The sequence below is a fragment of the Oncorhynchus mykiss genome, chromosome 9, assembly GCF_057628025.1.
Source record: "Oncorhynchus mykiss isolate SJ-2025 chromosome 9, ASM5762802v1, whole genome shotgun sequence".
NCBI classification, from domain to species: Eukaryota; Metazoa; Chordata; class Actinopteri; order Salmoniformes; family Salmonidae; genus Oncorhynchus; species Oncorhynchus mykiss.
The window spans coordinates 52129899-52147398 of record NC_143030.1 but is presented as its reverse complement, the minus strand read 5'-3'; the positions used below and the strand labels follow the sequence as shown (position 1 = coordinate 52147398).

Genomic DNA, 17500 nt, shown 5'->3' with positions numbered 1-17500 from the left:
ATGTAAATCTTTCCTCAGTTAGCGCTAGGACTAATGTAGCCTACATTTTCCGGTTTGTATGATTGTGTTATGCTGTCGCTACTTCTGTGAATGTTTGAACATTGCATTCATAAATAAACGGGTCACATTTAGGACATAACTTTGTAAGGACTGTGTTTGTGCAAAATGTTTCTGTGAAAAAACAGTGTGGCCATCTCAAACTATGACTGTTGCGTCAGTCGAAACTGGACGTTCAAAATAAGCATTCCAATCACACCGGCTTGAGCTTGTGTTGAGACGTGTCAATAGGTTAATGATACATTGTTTTAAAAATGGAGGAAAGGTTAACAATTGATGTCCCGCTAGTTTAAAGGGGCAGTGAAATGAAAATACACCCGTCACATAAAAAATACAATTAGGTGACTTTTTTTTTCTTTTTTGAGGTGATTATTCTTCTTTATGAGGATTCTTCCATCTCTCCAGTTCCAACCCAGTGAATTCATTGTACCATAAGTTAGTGCCTCTGTACATTTCAACCTCAGAACAAAAAGAAAGAAAAAAGATACGTGGTTCCTATGGAGATTTACAAGGTTGGCTGGCAGCCAATGAGTGAGCGGCGGATCGATAGCGGCGGCGTCCGTGCATGCTGGTGGGGAGCATTGTTTACAACGGAACGCAGCGTCGGTCACAAATCACCCAGAGTGACATTGGGTGGACTGGCACCCCAAATAGAAATGTCAGCCGTGTCCATGCTGGAGATTTACACTGGGAGGGGGTGGCACACACACAGACAGACGCCACACGGGAAAGGCCATAACCCGGGGTTACTAGTGGTAGTGGTCGAGTAGGGTTAGGTGTGTGTCAGGCCAAGATAAAGTGTGTGTGGTGTGCAGTTTAGTACGCTGACTGAATCCTGAAGTGCTGATATAACAAACCCTGTTTTGGAGGATGACCAGACTCTGAGTCGGACAGCATGTCACCCCCCCCACCCCCAGACACACACACACAGTTATTCTGGGAGGTCCCACTCTGGGTCTTGGTCAAATGAAGTGCACTACTGTATATACTGTAGGTAACACACACGTGTCTTACCATGGCTGGGCAGGCCCATGTTGTTGGCCAGCTGGTAGAGGCGCTGCTGCTGCTCCTCGCCCTGCTCGCTCAGCGCTGACATCATCCGCCTGTAGTGCTCCTCCGGGGTCATGTGACTGTGGCCGCCCCCCTCCAGCACAGGGGTGTGGGATTTCTCTGTAGGGGGGTCAGGAAGAGAGTTAGCTTACCGTCTACATTTGAGTAATTTAGCAGACATTATTATCCAGAGCAACTAGGGTTAAGTGCCTCGGTCAAGGGCACATCAACAGATTTTTCAACTAGTCGGCTCAGGGATTCGAAACAGTAACTCAACACAATCTCATTACCTTGCCACTAACTCGCCACTGTCACACTACTGAGTCACCACTATCTCATTCGCTCAACATTATCTCATCATTACCTCACCACTAACTCACCACTGGCTCACAACTATCTTACCATTAACCCTTTACACTCATGGGAAATGGCCTATATGGATAGGGTCAAATTGAAATGTTTCTAACAGAATAAATATAGAAAGTATATGCAAAACCATGGTAGCAATTGAGAAGGAACCGTTTGGAGATTATGGGGAAATTATCAGACCAAAGGTGAGGACAAAACACTTCACCTGACTTGAGACTGAATCCAAACATTAAACTGTTGAATTTATGTGCATTTTTTATTTACTGTACTTTACGCCGCATTAGTTTATAATAAAATATGAAAATACTCGGGATACAAAAATGATTTATTGTATTTTTTGTACACTGCTGCTACTCGCTTTTTATTATCTATGCATAGTCACTTCACCCCTACCTACATGTACAAATTACCTCAACTAACCATATCCCCGCACACTGACTCGGTACCAACACCCCTTGTATATAGCCTCGTTATTGTTACGTTATTGTCACATTTTATTATTTTTTATTTTTTTACTTTAGTTTATTTGGTAAATATTTTCTTAACTCTTCTTGAACTGCACTGTTGGTTAAGGGCTTGTAAGTCAGCATTTCAAGGCAAGGTCTACACTTGTTGTATTCGCCACATGTGACAAATAATGTTGAATTTGAGTGTAGTTTTTTGTTTGGAACACAGCCCTGCGTCCTCACATCACACAATTACTGTTGTTTACAAAATCCCCAAACTTTCCATTATATATCACAATCTGGGTCAGGTGGGCATCATTTCAAAGTGTATTCAAATTGCCCACCTGACAAGTTAAGTTATAACTTCACAAGACACTTCAGACAAACAGATTGTAATTTTGGAGCACATAAAATGGAGTCATGTAGTGGTGTAAAGTTTCTAAGTAAAAATAGTTTAAAGTACTACTTCAGTAGGGTATCTGTACTCTAGTATTTATATTTTTGACAACTTTTCTTTTACTTCACTACATTCCAAAATAAAATATTGTTTTTTTTACTCAAAACATTTTCCCTGACACCCAAAAGTACTCGTTACATTTTGAATGCCTAGCAGGACAGGAAAACGGTTGAATTCACATACAGTTGAAGTCAGAAGTTTACGTACACTTTGGTTGGAGTCATTAAAACTCATTTTTCAACCACTCCACAAATTTCTCGTTAACAAACTATAGTTTTGGCAAGTCGGTTAGGACATCTACTTTGTGCATGACACAAGTCATTTTTCCTACAATTGTTAACAGACAGATTATTTCACTTATAATTCACTGTATCACAATTCCAGTGGGTCAGAAGTTTACATACACTAAGTTGACTGTGTCTTTAAAATTCCAGAAAATGATGTCATAGCTTTAGAAGCTTCTGATAGGCTAATTGAGATCATTTGAGTCAATTGGAGGTGTATCTGTGGATGTATTTCAAGGCCTACCTTTAAACTCAGTGCCTCTTTGCTTGACATCATTGGAAAATCAAAAGAAATCAGCCAAGACCTCAGAAAAAAATGTAGACCTCCACAAGTCTGGTTCATCCTTGGGAGCAATTTCCAAACGCCTGAAGGTACCACGTTCATCTGTACAAACAATAGTACGTAAGTATAAACACCATGGGACCATGCAGCCATCATACCGCTCAGGAAGGAGACGCATTCTGTCTCCTAGAAATGAACGTGCTTGCGAAATGTGCAAATCAATCCCAGAACAACAGCAGAGGACCTTGTGGAGATGCTGGAGGAAACGGGTACAAAAGTATCTATATCCACAGTAAAATTAGTCCTATATCAACATAACCTGAAAGGCCACTCAGCAAGGAAGAAGTCACTGCTCCAAAACTGCCATAAAAAAGCCAGACTACGATTTGCAACTGCACATGGGGACAAAGATCGTACTTTTTGGAGAAATGTCCTCTGGTCTGAGGAAACAAAAATATAACTGTTTGTTATGTTTGTAGGAAAAAGGGGGAGACTTGCAAGCCAAAGAACAACATCCCAACCGTGAAGCACGGGGTTGGCAGCATCATGTTGTGGGGATGCTTTGCTGCAGGAGGGACTGGTGCACTTCACAAAATAGATGGCATCAAAAATATGTGGTTCTACACCTGCATTGCTTGCTATTTGGGGTTTTAAGCTGGGTTTCTGTACAGCACTTTGATGTATCAGCTGATGTAAGAAGGGCTATATAAATAAATTTGATTTGAAATTAGATTTGATTGAAACAACATCTCAAGACATCAGTCAGGAAGTTAAAGCGTGGTAGTAAATGGGTCTTCCAAATGGACAATGACCCCAAGCATACTTCCAAAATTGTGGCAAAATGGCTTAAGGACAACAAATTCAAGGTATTGGAGTGGCCATCACAAAGCCCTGACCTCAATCATATAGAAAATGTGTGGGCAGAACTGAAAAACATGTGCAAGCAAGGAGGCCTACAAACCTGACTCAGTTACACCAGCTCTGTCAGGAGGAATGGGCCAAAATGCACCCCTTATTATGGGAAGCTTGTGGAAGGCTACCCAAAACATTTGACCCAAGTTAAACAATTTAAAGGCAATGCTACCAAATACTAATTGAGTGTATGTAAACTTCTGACCCACTGGGAATGTAATGAAAGAAATAAAAGCTGAAATAAATCATTCTCTTTACTATTATTCTGACATTTCACATTATTAAAATTACGTGGTGATCCTAACTGATCTAAGACAGTTTTTACTAGGATTAAATGTCAGAAATGGTGAAAACTGAGTTTATTTGGGAGTATGTAAACTTTCGACTTCAACTGTACTTATGAAGAGAACATCCCTGGTTATCCCTACTGCCTCTGATCTAGTAGACTCACTAAACACACATTCTTTGTTTCTAAACGATGTTGGAGTGTCGGAATGTGTCTCTGGCTAGCCGTAAAAAAAAAGAAAAAAAAGAAAATGGTGCTTTTACTTTTGATACATAAGTATATTTAAAACCAAAAAACTTTTACTCAATTAATATTTTACTGGGTGACTTTCACTTTTACTTGAGTCATTTTCTATTAAGGTACCTTTACTTTTACTCGAGTATGAAAATTGTGTATTTTTCCACCACTGGTATCATGAGTGCATCAAGTGCATGTTCTGCTGCTCATTTTTTCCACAATGCGACAAACATTGGCTCATTCTGTTCAGGACAACCCAGGGTATGACACGTCATTCCTTGTAGCTGTACGTCAAACATTGGCTCATTCTGTTCAGGACAACCCAGGGTATGACACGTCATTCCTTGTAACTGTACGTCAAACATTGGCTCATTCTGTTCAGGACAACCCAGGGTATGTGTAACTGTATGTCAAACATTGGCTCATTCTGTTCAGGACAACCCAAGGTATGACACGTCATTCCTTGTAACTGTACGTCAAACATTGGCTCATTCTGTTCAGGACAACCCAGGGTATGTGTAACTGTACGTCAAACATTGGCTCATTCTGTTCAGGACAACCCAGGGTATGACACGTCATTCCTTGTAACTGTACGCCAAACATTGGCTCATTCTGTTCAGGACAACCCAGGGTATGACACGTCATTCCTTGTAACTGTACGCCAAACATTGGCTCATTCTGTTCAGGACAACCCAGGGTATGACACGTCATTCCTTGTAACTGTACGCCAAATATTGGCTCATTCTGTTCAGGACAACCCAGGGTATGACACGTCATTCCTTGTAACTGTACGCCAAACATTGGCTCATTCTGTTCAGGACAACCCAGGGTATGACACGTCATTCCTTGTAACTGTACGCCAAACATTGGCTCATTCTGTTCAGGACAACCCAGGGTATGACACGTCATTACTTGTACCTGTACGTCAAACATTGCGATCATAAATGTTGATGCTGTAAATCAAATGAGTTTTCAAATATAGAAATGTGAAGTGCACATTTGGACTCACGGGTGTGTGGTTTGCTTGTACGACATCAAAGTGGTATTTATTGTAATCCTCAAAGTCTCATCTTTCAGAACACATCGACTCATTTCAATTAACACCATTAAAGTCGCCCAGTTAGCGGGAGGGATGGGGGCATCTTTTTGTTGTGTGTGGTACACACTTTTAAAATGGCTGTCAGTTGAATCCCATACAGCGCTGTAAAGTGACGAGCCTGAGCTCTGACTTCATATATAGTATGTTACTGTACAGCCACTGAGTTACGATTTAGGAGCTTATCAGCGACCAAATCTGCCATTTTCAAACTGTATACGGGATGACAGGGTCTGCGAGTGTAAAGGGCTACCTCACCACTACCTCACCATGAACTAAAAACTCAGCACTATCTCACCATGAACTAAAAACTCACCACTATCTCACCATGAACTAAAAACTCACCACTATCTTACCATGAACTAAAAACTTACAACTATCTCACCTTGAACTAAAAACTCACAACTATCTCACATGAACTAAAAACTCACCACTATCTCACCATGAACTAAAAACTCACCACTATCTCACCATGAACTAAAAACTCACCACTATCTCACAATGAACTAAAAACTCACCACTATCTCACCATGAACTAAAAACTCACCACCATGAACTAAAAACTCACCACTATCTCACCATGAACTAAAAACTCACCACTATCTCACCATGAACTAAAAACTCACCACTATCTCACCATGAACTAAAAACTCACCACTATCTCACCATGAACTAAAAACTCACCATGAACTAAAAACTCACCACCATGAACTAAAAACTCACCACTATCTCACCATGAACTAAAAACTCACCACTATCTCACCATGAACAAAAAACTCACCACTATCTCACCATGAACTAAAAACTCACCACTATCTCACCATGAACTAAAAACTCACCACCATGAACTAAAAACTCACCACTATCTCACCATTAACTAAAAACTCACCACTATCTCACCATGAACTAAAAACTCACCACTATCTCACCATGAACTAAAAACTCACCACCATGAACTAAAAACTCACCACTATCTCACCATGAACTAAAAATTCACCACTATCTCACCATGAACTAAAAACTCACCACTATCTCACCATGAACTAAAAACGCACCACTATCTCACCATGAACTAAAAACTCACCACTATCTCACCATGAACTAAAAACTCACCACCATGAACTAAAAACTCACCACTATCTCACCATGAACTAAAAACTCACCACTATCTCACCATGAACTAAAAACTCACCACTATCTCACCATGAACTAAAAACTCACCACCATGAACTAAAAACTCACCACTATCTCACAATGAACTAAAAACTCACCACTATCTCACCATGAACTAAAAACTCACCACCATGAACTAAAAACTCACCACTATCTCACCATGAACTAAAAACTCACCACTATCTCACCATGAACTAAAAACTCACCACTATCTCACCATGAACTAAATACTCACCACCATGAACTAAAAACTCACCACTATCTCACCATGAACTAAACATTCACCACTATCTCACCATGAACTAAAAACTCACCACTATCTCACCATGAACTAAAAACTCACCACTATCTCACCATGAACTAAAAACTCACCACTATCTCACCATGAACTAAAAACTCACCACCGTGAACTAAAAACTCACCACTATCTCACCATGAACTAAAAACTCACCACTATCTCACCATGAACTAAAAACTCACCACTATCTCACCATGAACTAAAAACTCACCACCATGAACTAAAAACTCACCACTATCTCACCATGAACTAAAAACTCACCACTATCTCACCATGAACTAAAAACTCACAACTATCTCACCATGAACTAAAAACTCACCACTATCTCACCATGAACTAAAAACTCACCACCATGAACTAAAAACTCACCACTATCTCACCATGAACTAAAAACTCACCACTATCTCACCATGAACTAAAAACTCACAACTATCTCACCATGAACTAAAAACTCACCACTATCTCACCATGAACTAAAAACTCACCGCTATCTCACCATGAACTAAAAACTCACCACTATCTTACCATGAACTAAAAACTCACAACTATCTCACCATCAACTAAAAACTCACAACTATCTCACCATGAACTAAAAACTCACCACCATCTCACCATGAACTAAAAACTCACAACTATCTCACCATGAACTAAAAACTCACCACTATCTCACCATGAACTAAAAACTCACCACTATCTCACCATGAACTAAAAACTCACCACTATCTCACCATGAACTAAAAACTCACCACCGTGAACTAAAAACTCACCACTATCTCACCATGAACTAAAAACTCACCACTATCTCACCATGAACTAAAAACTCACCACTATCTCACCATGAACTAAAAACTCACCACCATGAACTAAAAACTCACCACTATCTCACCATGAACTAAAAACTCACCACTATCTCACCATGAACTAAAAACTCACCACTATCTCACCATGAACTAAAAACTCACCACTATCTCACCATGAACTAAAAACTCACCATGAACTAAAAACTCACCACCATGAACTAAAAACTCACCACTATCTCACCATGAACGAAAAACTCACCACTATCTCACCATGAACTAAAAACTCACCACTATCTCACCATGAACTAAAAACTCACCACCATGAACTAAAAACTCACCACTATCTCACCATTAACTAAAAACTCACCACTATCTCACCATTAACTAAAAACTCACCACTATCTCACCATGAACTAAAAACTCACCACCATGAACTAAAAACTCACCACTATCTCACCATGAACTAAAAATTCACCACTATCTCACCATGAACTAAAAACTCACCACTATCTCACCATGAACTAAAAACGCACCACTATCTCACCATGAACTAAAAACTCACCACTATCTCACCATGAACTAAAAACTCACCACCATGAACTAAAAACTCACCACTATCTCACCATGAACTAAAAACTCACCACTATCTCACCATGAACTAAAAACTCACCACTATCTCACCATGAACTAAAAACTCACCACCATGAACTAAAAACTCACCACTATCTCACCATGAACTAAACATTCACCACTATCTCACCATGAACTAAAAACTCACCACTATCTCACCATGAACTAAAAACTCACCACTATCTCACCATGAACTAAAAACTCACCACTATCTCACCATGAACTAAAAACTCACCACAGTGAACTAAAAACTCACCACTATCTCACCATGAACTAAAAACTCACCACTATCTCACCATGAACTAAAAACTCACCACTATCTCACCATGAACTAAAAACTCACCACCATGAACTAAAAACTCACCACTATCTCACCATGAACTAAAAACTCACCACTATCTCACCATGAACTAAAAACTCACAACTATCTCACCATGAACTAAAAACTCACCACTATCTCACCATGAACTAAAAACTCACCACCATGAACTAAAAACTCACCACTATCTCACCATGAACTAAAAACTCACCACTATCTCACCATGAACTAAAAACTCACAACTATCTCACCATGAACTAAAAACTCACCACTATCTCACCATGAACTAAAAACTCACCGCTATCTCACCATGAACTAAAAACTCACCACTATCTTACCATGAACTAAAAACTCACAACTATCTCACCATCAACTAAAAACTCACAACTATCTCACCATGAACTAAAAACTCACCACCATCTCACCATGAACTAAAAACTCACAACTATCTCACCATGAACTAAAAACTCACCACTATCTCACCATGAACTAAAAACTCACCACTATCTCACCATGAACTAAAAACTCACCACTATCTCACCATGAACTAAAAACTCACCACCGTGAACTAAAAACTCACCACTATCTCACCATGAACTAAAAACTCACCACTATCTCACCATGAACTAAAAACTCACCACTATCTCACCATGAACTAAAAACTCACCACCATGAACTAAAAACTCACCACTATCTCACCATGAACTAAAAACTCACCACTATCTCACCATGAACTAAAAACTCACCACTATCTCACCATGAACTAAAAACTCACCACTATCTCACCATGAACTAAAAACTCACCATGAACTAAAAACTCACCACCATGAACTAAAAACTCACCACTATCTCACCATGAACTAAAAACTCACCACTATCTCACCATGAACTAAAAACTCACCACTATCTCACCATGAACTAAAAACTCACCACTATCTCACCATGAACTAAAAACTCACCACCATGAACTAAAAACTCACCACTATCTCACCATTAACTAAAAACTCACCACTATCTCACCATTAACTAAAAACTCACCACTATCTCACCATGAACTAAAAACTCACCACCATGAACTAAAAACTCACCACTATCTCACCATGAACTAAAAATTCACCACTATCTCACCATGAACTAAAAACTCACCACTATCTCACCATGAACTAAAAACGCACCACTATCTCACCATGAACTAAAAACTCACCACTATCTCACCATGAACTAAAAACTCACCACCATGAACTAAAAACTCACCACTATCTCACCATGAACTAAAAACTCACCACTATCTCACCATGAACTAAAAACTCACCACTATCTCACCATGAACTAAAAACTCACCACCATGAACTAAAAACTCACCACTATCTCACAATGAACTAAAAACTCACCACTATCTCACCATGAACTAAAAACTCACCACCATGAACTAAAAACTCACCACTATCTCACCATGAACTAAAAACTCACCACTATCTCACCATGAACTAAAAACTCACCACTATCTCACCATGAACTAAATACTCACCACCATGAACTAAAAACTCACCACTATCTCACCATGAACTAAACATTCACCACTATCTCACCATGAACTAAAAACTCACCACTATCTCACCATGAACTAAAAACTCACCACTATCTCACCATGAACTAAAAACTCACCACTATCTCACCATGAACTAAAAACTCACCACCGTGAACTAAAAACTCACCACTATCTCACCATGAACTAAAAACTCACCACTATCTCACCATGAACTAAAAACTCACCACTATCTCACCATGAACTAAAAACTCACCACCATGAACTAAAAACTCACCACTATCTCACCATGAACTAAAAACTCACCACTATCTCACCATGAACTAAAAACTCACCACTATCTCACCATGAACTAAAAACTCACAACTATCTCACCATGAACTAAAAACTCACCACTATCTCACCATGAACTAAAAACTCACCGCTATCTCACCATGAACTAAAAACTCACCACTATCTTACCATGAACTAAAAACTCACAACTATCTCACCATCAACTAAAAACTCACAACTATCTCACCATGAACTAAAAACTCACCACCATCTCACCATGAACTAAAAACTCACAACTATCTCACCATGAACTAAAAACTCACCACTATCTCACCATGAACTAAAAACTCACCACTATCTCACCATGAACTAAAAACTCACCACTATCTCACCATGAACTAAAAACTCACCACCGTGAACTAAAAACTCACCACTATCTCACCATGAACTAAAAACTCACCACTATCTCACCATGAACTAAAAACTCACCACTATCTCACCATGAACTAAAAACTCACCACCATGAACTAAAAACTCACCACTATCTCACCATGAACTAAAAACTCACCACTATCTCACCATGAACTAAAAACTCACCACTATCTCACCATGAACTAAAAACTCACCACTATCTCACCATGAACTAAAAACTCACCATGAACTAAAAACTCACCACCATGAACTAAAAACTCACCACTATCTCACCATGAACTAAAAACTCACCACTATCTCACCATGAACTAAAAACTCACCACTATCTCACCATGAACTAAAAACTCACCACCATGAACTAAAAACTCACCACTATCTCACCATTAACTAAAAACTCACCACTATCTCACCATTAACTAAAAACTCACCACTATCTCACCATGAACTAAAAACTCACCACCATGAACTAAAAACTCACCACTATCTCACCATGAACTAAAAATTCACCACTATCTCACCATGAACTAAAAACTCACCACTATCTCACCATGAACTAAAAACGCACCACTATCTCACCATGAACTAAAAACTCACCACTATCTCACCATGAACTAAAAACTCACCACCATGAACTAAAAACTCACCACTATCTCACCATGAACTAAAAACTCACCACTATCTCACCATGAACTAAAAACTCACCACTATCTCACCATGAACTAAAAACTCACCACCATGAACTAAAAACTCACCACTATCTCACCATGAACTAAACATTCACCACTATCTCACCATGAACTAAAAACTCACCACTATCTCACCATGAACTAAAAACTCACCACTATCTCACCATGAACTAAAAACTCACCACTATCTCACCATGAACTAAAAACTCACCACCGTGAACTAAAAACTCACCACTATCTCACCATGAACTAAAAACTCACCACTATCTCACCATGAACTAAAAACTCACCACTATCTCACCATGAACTAAAAACTCACCACCATGAACTAAAAACTCACCACTATCTCACCATGAACTAAAAACTCACCACTATCTCACCATGAACTAAAAACTCACCACTATCTCACCATGAACTAAAAACTCACAACTATCTCACCATGAACTAAAAACTCACCACTATCTCACCATGAACTAAAAACTCACCGCTATCTCACCATGAACTAAAAACTCACCACTATCTTACCATGAACTAAAAACTCACAACTATCTCACCATCAACTAAAAACTCACAACTATCTCACCATGAACTAAAAACTCACCACCATCTCACCATGAACTAAAAACTCACAACTATCTCACCATGAACTAAAAACTCACCACTATCTCACCATGAACTAAAAACTCACCACTATCTCACCATGAACTAAAAACTCACCACTATCTCACCATGAACTAAAAACTCACCACCGTGAACTAAAAACTCACCACTATCTCACCATGAACTAAAAACTCACCACTATCTCACCATGAACTAAAAACTCACCACTATCTCACCATGAACTAAAAACTCACCACCATGAACTAAAAACTCACCACTATCTCACCATGAACTAAAAACTCACCACTATCTCACCATGAACTAAAAACTCACCACTATCTCACCATGAACTAAAAACTCACCACTATCTCACCATGAACTAAAAACTCACCATGAACTAAAAACTCACCACCATGAACTAAAAACTCACCACTATCTCACCATGAACTAAAAACTCACCACTATCTCACCATGAACTAAAAACTCACCACTATCTCACCATGAACTAAAAACTCACCACCATGAACTAAAAACTCACCACTATCTCACCATTAACTAAAAACTCACCACTATCTCACCATTAACTAAAAACTCACCACTATCTCACCATGAACTAAAAACTCACCACCATGAACTAAAAACTCACCACTATCTCACCATGAACTAAAAATTCACCACTATCTCACCATGAACTAAAAACTCACCACTATCTCACCATGAACTAAAAACGCACCACTATCTCACCATGAACTAAAAACTCACCACTATCTCACCATGAACTAAAAACTCACCACCATGAACTAAAAACTCACCACTATCTCACCATGAACTAAAAACTCACCACTATCTCACCATGAACTAAAAACTCACCACTATCTCACCATGAACTAAAAACTCACCACCATGAACTAAAAACTCACCACTATCTCACCATGAACTAAACATTCACCACTATCTCACCATGAACTAAAAACTCACCACTATCTCACCATGAACTAAAAACTCACCACTATCTCACCATGAACTAAAAACTCACCACTATCTCACCATGAACTAAAAACTCACCACCGTGAACTAAAAACTCACCACTATCTCACCATGAACTAAAAACTCACCACTATCTCACCATGAACTAAAAACTCACCACTATCTCACCATGAACTAAAAACTCACCACCATGAACTAAAAACTCACCACTATCTCACCATGAACTAAAAACTCACCACTATCTCACCATGAACTAAAAACTCACAACTATCTCACCATGAACTAAAAACTCACCACTATCTCACCATGAACTAAAAACTCACAACTATCTCACCATGAACTAAAAACTCACCACTATCTCACCATGAACTAAAAACTCACCGCTATCTCACCATGAACTAAAAACTCACCACTATCTTACCATGAACTAAAAACTCACAACTATCTCACCATCAACTAAAAACTCACAACTATCTCACCATGAACTAAAAACTCACCACCATCTCACCATGAACTAAAAACTCACAACTATCTCACCATGAACTAAAAACTCACCACTATCTCACCATGAACTAAAAACTCACCACTATCTCACCATGAACTAAAAACTCACCACTATCTCACCATGAACTAAAAACTCACCACCGTGAACTAAAAACTCACCACTATCTCACCATGAACTAAAAACTCACCACTATCTCACCATGAACTAAAAACTCACCACTATCTCACCATGAACTAAAAACTCACCACCATGAACTAAAAACTCACCACTATCTCACCATGAACTAAAAACTCACCACTATCTCACCATGAACTAAAAACTCACCACTATCTCACCATGAACTAAAAACTCACCACTATCTCACCATGAACTAAAAACTCACCATGAACTAAAAACTCACCACCATGAACTAAAAACTCACCACTATCTCACCATGAACTAAAAACTCACCACTATCTCACCATGAACTAAAAACTCACCACTATCTCACCATGAACTAAAAACTCACCACTATCTCACCATGAACTAAAAACTCACCACCATGAACTAAAAACTCACCACTATCTCACCATTAACTAAAAACTCACCACTATCTCACCATTAACTAAAAACTCACCACTATCTCACCATGAACTAAAAACTCACCACCATGAACTAAAAACTCACCACTATCTCACCATGAACTAAAAATTCACCACTATCTCACCATGAACTAAAAACTCACCACTATCTCACCATGAACTAAAAACGCACCACTATCTCACCATGAACTAAAAACTCACCACTATCTCACCATGAACTAAAAACTCACCACCATGAACTAAAAACTCACCACTATCTCACCATGAACTAAAAACTCACCACTATCTCACCATGAACTAAAAACTCACCACTATCTCACCATGAACTAAAAACTCACCACCATGAACTAAAAACTCACCACTATCTCACAATGAACTAAAAACTCACCACTATCTCACCATGAACTAAAAACTCACCACCATGAACTAAAAACTCACCACTATCTCACCATGAACTAAAAACTCACCACTATCTCACCATGAACTAAAAACTCACCACTATCTCACCATGAACTAAATACTCACCACCATGAACTAAAAACTCACCACTATCTCACCATGAACTAAACATTCACCACTATCTCACCATGAACTAAAAACTCACCACTATCTCACCATGAACTAAAAACTCACCACTATCTCACCATGAACTAAAAACTCACCACTATCTCACCATGAACTAAAAACTCACCACCGTGAACTAAAAACTCACCACTATCTCACCATGAACTAAAAACTCACCACTATCTCACCATGAACTAAAAACTCACCACTATCTCACCATGAACTAAAAACTCACCACCATGAACTAAAAACTCACCACTATCTCACCATGAACTAAAAACTCACCACTATCTCACCATGAACTAAAAACTCACAACTATCTCACCATGAACTAAAAACTCACCACTATCTCACCATGAACTAAAAACTCACCACCATGAACTAAAAACTCACCACTATCTCACCATGAACTAAAAACTCACCACTATCTCACCATGAACTAAAAACTCACAACTATCTCACCATGAACTAAAAACTCACCACTATCTCACCATGAACTAAAAACTCACCGCTATCTCACCATGAACTAAAAACTCACCACTATCTTACCATGAACTAAAAACTCACAACTATCTCACCATCAACTAAAAACTCACAACTATCTCACCATGAACTAAAAACTCACCACCATCTCACCATGAACTAAAAACTCACAACTATCTCACCATGAACTAAAAACTCACCACCATCTCACCATGAACTAAAAACTCACAACTATCTCACCATGAACTAAAAACTCACAACTATCTCACCATGAACTAAAAACTCACCACTATCTCACCATGAACTAAAAACTCACCACTATCTCACCATGAACTAAAAACTCACCACTATCTCACCATGAACTAAAAACTCACCACTATCTCACCATGAACTAAAAACTCACCACTATCTCACCATGAACTAAAAACTCACCACTATCTCACCCTGAAATAAAAAAAATACCAAAACAAGGTGCTCAATCCAAAGTTATCTCTCTTCAAAACAAAGACTATTCATAAATAATTATAGTCCATCAACAAACAATGGTCAGACATTCACCAAATATATATCAAAAAGGTTTACTATGTACTCAATAGTATAATGCAACCCACTATCACAAATTATTTGGAAATAGACACAAATAACTAACGTGAAAATTTGTGACAGACACACGAAAAGAAAAATGACGTGTGTCCACCACATGATTTTGCATACAGTGCATTTCAATCACAGACGAAGGCACTAGGTTACTTAACCCTTTAAGTACTTAGCTAGCATGTTAGCTGATCCTAACCCCTAGCCCTAGCCCTAGCCCTATCCTTAACCCATAGCCTAGCCATCTAACTAACCCCCCAAAAAAATGTGTGTGCCTGTCACAATTTTCGACTAGACTATTTCACGATAATCTGTGACAGTGTGCTGTATAATGAGTTGGTGAGGGGTAATGTGGAAGTCACTCTGATCTTATATAAATACATAGTTGTTTCTTGAGTATAAATGTATGTATGTGCGTGTGTGTGTGTACTTGTGTGTATGTGTGGTGTGATACGCTGTGTAAGAAGCGGGTGTGATGTGCGCTATCCTCTCTCTATCGCTTCTTTTTTCTCCTCTCTTTCCTCTCTCCCCCATCTCTCTCTTCCCCCCTCCACCTCCTTCCCCACCTCTCTCTTTTCTCTCTCTCTCTCTCTCTCTCTCTCTCTCTCTCTCTCTCTCTCTCTCTCTCTCTATGATACTGGGAGTAGAGGAAAAGAGGAGGAGGTAAAGGAGGGTGGAGGTTTGGGAGAGAGGGGAGGGAGGGTGGAGGTGGTTGGCGTTTGAGGGGGAAGGTGATGAGGAAGGCATTATTTTTACCATCTCCTCATTGAAACCTGAGCCTGACCCCAGGCAGGCGGGAGAAGGAGGGGGAAGGGGGAGGATAACTCTGCCAATAACTCTGCCAAGTTCCAACTAATCCACCCACCCAGGGAACCTAAGGTGTGTGTGCGGGCGGGCATGCAAGCACATTTGTTTATACCTATGCACAATGTGGTATTTGCATGATTGTCTTAGTTTATTAGTGCCTGTATGATTGTGTCTTATGACGTAAGTGTGTGTGTGTGTGTGTGTGTGCAAACTACTTGTCTCTGCCCGTCTGCATTTCTCTCTCTATAAGCTCTGCTCAGGTGCCAACTCCGCCAAAGATAGAAAAACAGTCAGTGGGCCAAACCAAACCCCCCCCCCCCCTCTCTCTCTCTCTCTCTCTCTCTCCACCTCTCTCTCTCTCTCCACCTCTCTCACTCTCCACCTCTCTCACTCTCCACCCCTCTCTCTCTCTCTCTCAGCCCCCCATCTATCTCTTTATCTCTCCGTTTTCTGTTTCCATGGGTCATTAATGCCTTATATTCACCCTTCAGGTGAGACACACATAAACACAGACAGACACAGACACTCACACATACACACACACACACTCCCTCCCACACACGACCCTGTGCGGCGTCAGTGTTTGGGTGTGGATGTGGCTCAGAGGGCTGAGACATTAGCTCAGCAGTGTTCTAAATCTTAGTTAATCCACCTCTCCTGCTGCAGAGTCAAACACACACACACACACACACACACACACACACACACACACACACACGCGCGCGCACGCGGCACACACACACGC

The 17500-nt window shown here is 39.6% G+C and overlaps 1 protein-coding gene across 7 annotated transcripts in view; it reads right to left on the bottom strand.

The window, feature by feature from the left end:
- The window catches only part of samd11 (sterile alpha motif domain containing 11), a 98691-nt gene that overhangs the window by 28601 nt on the left and 52590 nt on the right, over positions 1-17500 (bottom strand). For all 7 annotated transcript variants that reach the window (XM_036988163.2, XM_036988165.2, XM_036988164.2 and 4 more), the window contains exon 6: positions 1072-1227. In XM_036988163.2, coding sequence (XP_036844058.2) covers positions 1072-1227 — 156 coding nt within the window. The remainder of the gene's footprint in view (positions 1-1071; positions 1228-17500) is intronic.